Source organism: Chaetura pelagica, unplaced genomic scaffold (assembly GCF_000747805.2).
Source record: "Chaetura pelagica isolate M959 unplaced genomic scaffold, ChaPel_1.0 scaffold124, whole genome shotgun sequence".
NCBI lineage: Eukaryota > Metazoa > Chordata > Aves > Apodiformes > Apodidae > Chaetura > Chaetura pelagica.
The window spans coordinates 892,852-897,159 of NW_009952891.1; the positions used below are offsets into that span (position 1 = coordinate 892,852).

At 41.3% G+C, this 4,308-nt stretch overlaps 1 protein-coding gene across 1 annotated transcript in view; it reads right to left on the minus strand.

The window, feature by feature from the left end:
* Positions 1 to 4,308, minus strand: part of GTF3C1 (general transcription factor IIIC, polypeptide 1, alpha 220kDa) — a 37,855-nt gene that overhangs the window by 5,068 nt on the left and 28,479 nt on the right. Inside the window, exons 31-34 of the mRNA XM_009995525.1 lie at positions 3,789 to 3,961; positions 3,387 to 3,671; positions 1,132 to 1,385; positions 265 to 551 (exon numbers count right to left, since the gene is read on the minus strand). Of these exons, the coding sequence (XP_009993827.1) occupies positions 265 to 551; positions 1,132 to 1,385; positions 3,387 to 3,671; positions 3,789 to 3,961 (999 nt within the window). The remainder of the gene's footprint in view (positions 1 to 264; positions 552 to 1,131; positions 1,386 to 3,386; positions 3,672 to 3,788; positions 3,962 to 4,308) is intronic.

The following is a 4,308-nucleotide window of genomic DNA, read 5'->3' on the forward strand; positions in this document are numbered from 1 at the left end:
AGTATTTTGCTTCCAAAGATGAAAAGTTAGTACCTCTAGGTTTCTGAAACAGTTCATTCCTATCTTTGAGTAAGTGTGGCTTTAATTTTTTGCCTTCCTAACTCTGAGGTGAGATTGCTGTCAGGTATTGGTAGGGGACCTCTTGTCTAACACACATAGCTTTGTTTAATTTCTACTTGCTTCCTACAACCTGCAGCACTGTCCTATTCAAGGGGAATACTAAGCATGCAAACATGAATGTATGGAAAGCAGCTGTAAAACTACCTGGATGTACTGCTCCAGGCTCCTGGTGCGTTCAGGTTCCACCTCTTCATAGGTGCAGAAACGTTTGCTCAGCTCAGCTTTGCAAATTCCAAAGTGGGAAGTTTCCTCTATTGCATTACGGATCTCCAAAACAGCAGTTGCATCTCTGGGATTATAGCCATAACGTTCTGTACATTCATGAAGAAACTGATTTACCTCATAATTTTCTTCTTGGACTTTTATCAGCCTGGTAAAAGTTTCTGGGAGGCAGGAGACTCCCACAGCCATGTTATCAAGCAGAGAAGGAACTGCAAAGGAAATAAAAAACAAGTGTATAAGCTGTGGAGCAGCTGTTACTGTTACAGTGTTGATAAATTGCAAATATTCAAGCTCTAAATATGAACAAAAGTTATAAAATACTGTAGGTAAAAGGCCAGAGCTCGGACACAACTATTTCAGGCACTTGCATGAGACAAGTGAATGTGAATTTCCATTCAAGAAGCTCTGAAAGATCTTCTTTTCTCTTAAGGGAAGAGAAAGCCTGGGTATGACATAATGTGGTATTTTAAGTTACAGAAGGGACTGAAAAACCTCCTGGACAAGGGATAACAGAGCAGAGGACAGACTTCCTCCTTGGATTAATAGTTTCAGCCAACATGAAATACAAGGCAAGGACTTGTTACCAGCAAAAGGTGCCTTGAAGTCAACCACCCATTTAGGTCAGGAGAGAAAGCACGACAAGGCAAAACTGCATGAAATGAAAATGTGTAATGAAAACAGAACGTTCCTATTAAAAGGCTTTGTTCAAATTGGTTCCTCACCTCAGGAGTTCACTATCTTTCCTGCTCCAACCCACTTCTGTGCAAGTTAGGCCAGATAGAAACTAACCTGGGGAGTTGAGTCTCCCTGGAACAGGTGTACATCGCAGCTTAACCTTCACCTGGCAGGAATTGACCACAATATTGTCACTGGGACTCAGGTTGCGTGTGCTGACGATGCCAGGGGCATAGTAGCCTCTCATCAGGAGGTAATTAGTATGAGATGCTTGACGAGCTTTTACTTCTATCCTCCGTTTGCCTCCAGAGCTGTCATCTAAGTCGTCATCATCGTCATCATCATCCTCAAGTCCTTCTTTTCCCAAACTACAGCAAAGAGAGGTGTCCTGTTTATTTCTTGGGTTTATTTTCCAAAAGAAGAGAGTGACTCATCACACTGAGAAGAGCAAGAACACACACTATTCTGCATTCTAGTTTCTAGTCACAAACAGCTTGGGGTCTGTCCATAACAGGCTGATTTGAAGTGCTGCAATTACAGAAAAGAAAACACCCTAAAGGTTCCTGGGAAGGGAAACTTCTTCGTAAACAAACCCAAAACGTTTCATCGTACAGTGCTGATCAGCAGACCCTTCATCGTGAGGCAGTATCTGGCAGAGCATCAGCAGTATCTGGCTGAGACCATGAGGGATGCTGCGCTATGGGGCAGACATGGTTTATTTTTAAGGGAGAAAAGGAGAAGAAAGAATTACAGACCAAACAGTTCAGTTGCTTTAAAAAACAAAAAAAGCAACACCAAAAAAAGCAACAGAAAACAAACTGCCGACAGCCTCAAAGTAGAGAAGGAATAGTACTAGCAGCCAGAAGATATTTCCCAGAAATTAACTTGGTCAAACCAACACTATTTCTTTCCAGGACACAAGAGCCATTACGGATAAAGATGAAGGCTCTGAACAAACTGATGTAACTGAAGTTGCCTCTGTTTTAAGCACATTATGCCAGAGACACCAAAGGTTCTTTCCAGTCTTTTCTAAGATGAGTTAGACCTCAAGTACCTTCTCTTAAAACACATTTTAAACTAAAAGGGAACACATACATTTAGAAAAAAAATAATATGAGTACATAACGAGTTGGAAAACCAGGCTCAGGTCCCTGGGTTCAGGTATTTTTGTTAATGACCTGGGTGATAAAATGGTTTGTTTGCATGGGATCACCAAACAGGAGACTCTGCAAGTTTATGAGAAGCCAGGATTTGCATTCAGAACATTTCCAGCAAAGTGGAGATAAAGTCTGTAAAAGAGCAGGAAGCAATTTCATATGGACAAATACATGTTCTTTATATTACAGTACTAGGCACCTCTCTCTCCACACAAAGAGGAAACAATTAATGGGGTAAAGAAATTTGTTATAGTGAATCACAACAATCATAAGCTGTATGTGAATCACCAGACTACAGGGGTTTTGGCTGTTCGTTCCTTTGGGTTTGTTTTTTTTTGGCAAGGCCATGGCTGTTCCTCATCTTGGGATGATTAGCAGGCACATCCCCTCATAACATGAGGTAATTGGCACAGACCTGCCAGCAAGAGCATGACATTTGTTTTTTGACCTCAGTTCAATGAAGAGGAAAAGAATGAGAAAGACAGAGATAACATGAACAGCATACCAAAAACACAAGGAACTGAAGCTGCTCATTTTAAATAATGGCATATTATGGGAGGAGGACTAGAACAACAGTCTTCAAATAGGTAATAAGCTGCTCTAAAGAGAAAGAGAACCAGGTATTTTTCATGTATATATACAAGAGGAAGCAACAAGTTAAAAGTACATCAAAAGATTTTCATTGCACTCGAAGAAAACACATAATGATCATAAAGATGGCTATTCACAGGATTAGACTGCCTAAGGAAAGAGTTGCAGTTTCAGTGGTTTGCAGTTACTGGAGGCTTTAAAAAAAGTTATTTAAAAAAATCCAAAAGGAGACAATCCACAGAACCAATATTATGGAGACAGGTTTCACTGATAAGGCTGAAACCTTGTTACTGAATCCTTCTTAGTCCTTGAAACGGGAAGGCACAATATTGAAGAAAATGCTCACCTAGCACACACTGCTCTCTTTTCCACATCAGCTCTGATGGCAGTGAAGTGCCTAGCAATTTAAATGTCACATTTGTGAAGACAAATGCAGTCCAAGGCTATAATGACAGGCACTAATTGAAGTGCCATTAAAGTCTTCAGAGTGGTCCCTCAGAAATAAAAATCTAAACTATATCATAGTAAAACTGCCACAGGGCAGTGCAAAAAAGCTAATTCCTGTCCAATTTCATTCACGTTATGCCCAAAATGTATTTACTAGTAGAAATGACTGTTTACCTTTTTATTACTTCATTTTCCACCATAGTGCTGTCCACCACAACTATCTGCTCTGGGATTCTCACATTCACAGATACAAGTCCCAGGGAAAAGAGGGAAAGCATCGCCACACACTGGCCACCAGGTCCATCCATAGGAAATGCAATCATTCCTTCAGATGCTTGGTTGTCTTCCTCTTTAAATGAGAATTTATCTGGCTGGTCAGATTTTTCAGCATCCTTGAGCTTCTCAAGGAACTGAAACGCCTCCGTACAAATGGTACCGGGAAACCGCCATGTGAAAACTCTGGACAAAAAGACAAATTCAGAATCACAAAACTTGGATAATCCATGGCAGCAGAGAGACACGCCCACCACGGGGCAGGTTCTTTTAGTTGCTCACAGTGACCTTCCTGCCACTCACCTGTAGTAGCTCTGGGATAGCTGGTAGGACATGGGGGCAAAAGGCAAAGCCCTGCTCTTCTTTGGGCCCAGCGTGTGGTTGACTCGGCGGCGATTGACCAGGCTTCTCTTCTGACACTCCAGGAAAGCCTTCACAAGGATGTCATCCCGGTATTCCCGGTACAAACGGAATGTCTGCAAAAAGTCCCTGTTCAGAGTTAGCTCTGAATCCACTGTCAGACTCACCTACTGGAGGCTTACATTAATTACATTATTATGGAGCTACAAGCCAGAATGTAAATGATACAGATAAAACCCCTTAACTACACTATTCTATTACTTTTATGGGATTCCAGGCTTTCCATAGTAAATACCAATTAAATTAACTAAATACTACACAACACTTGATACTTCACAATGGGATCAGAGTCCCACTGGAGCTGTATATGTAGAAACACTCATCTGATTTTGGTAGATTCTTCTCATCGTTTTGCCAGGAACATTTGCTTCCATGGGCCTGGCTTTCTAGGCTTCACTCTTTC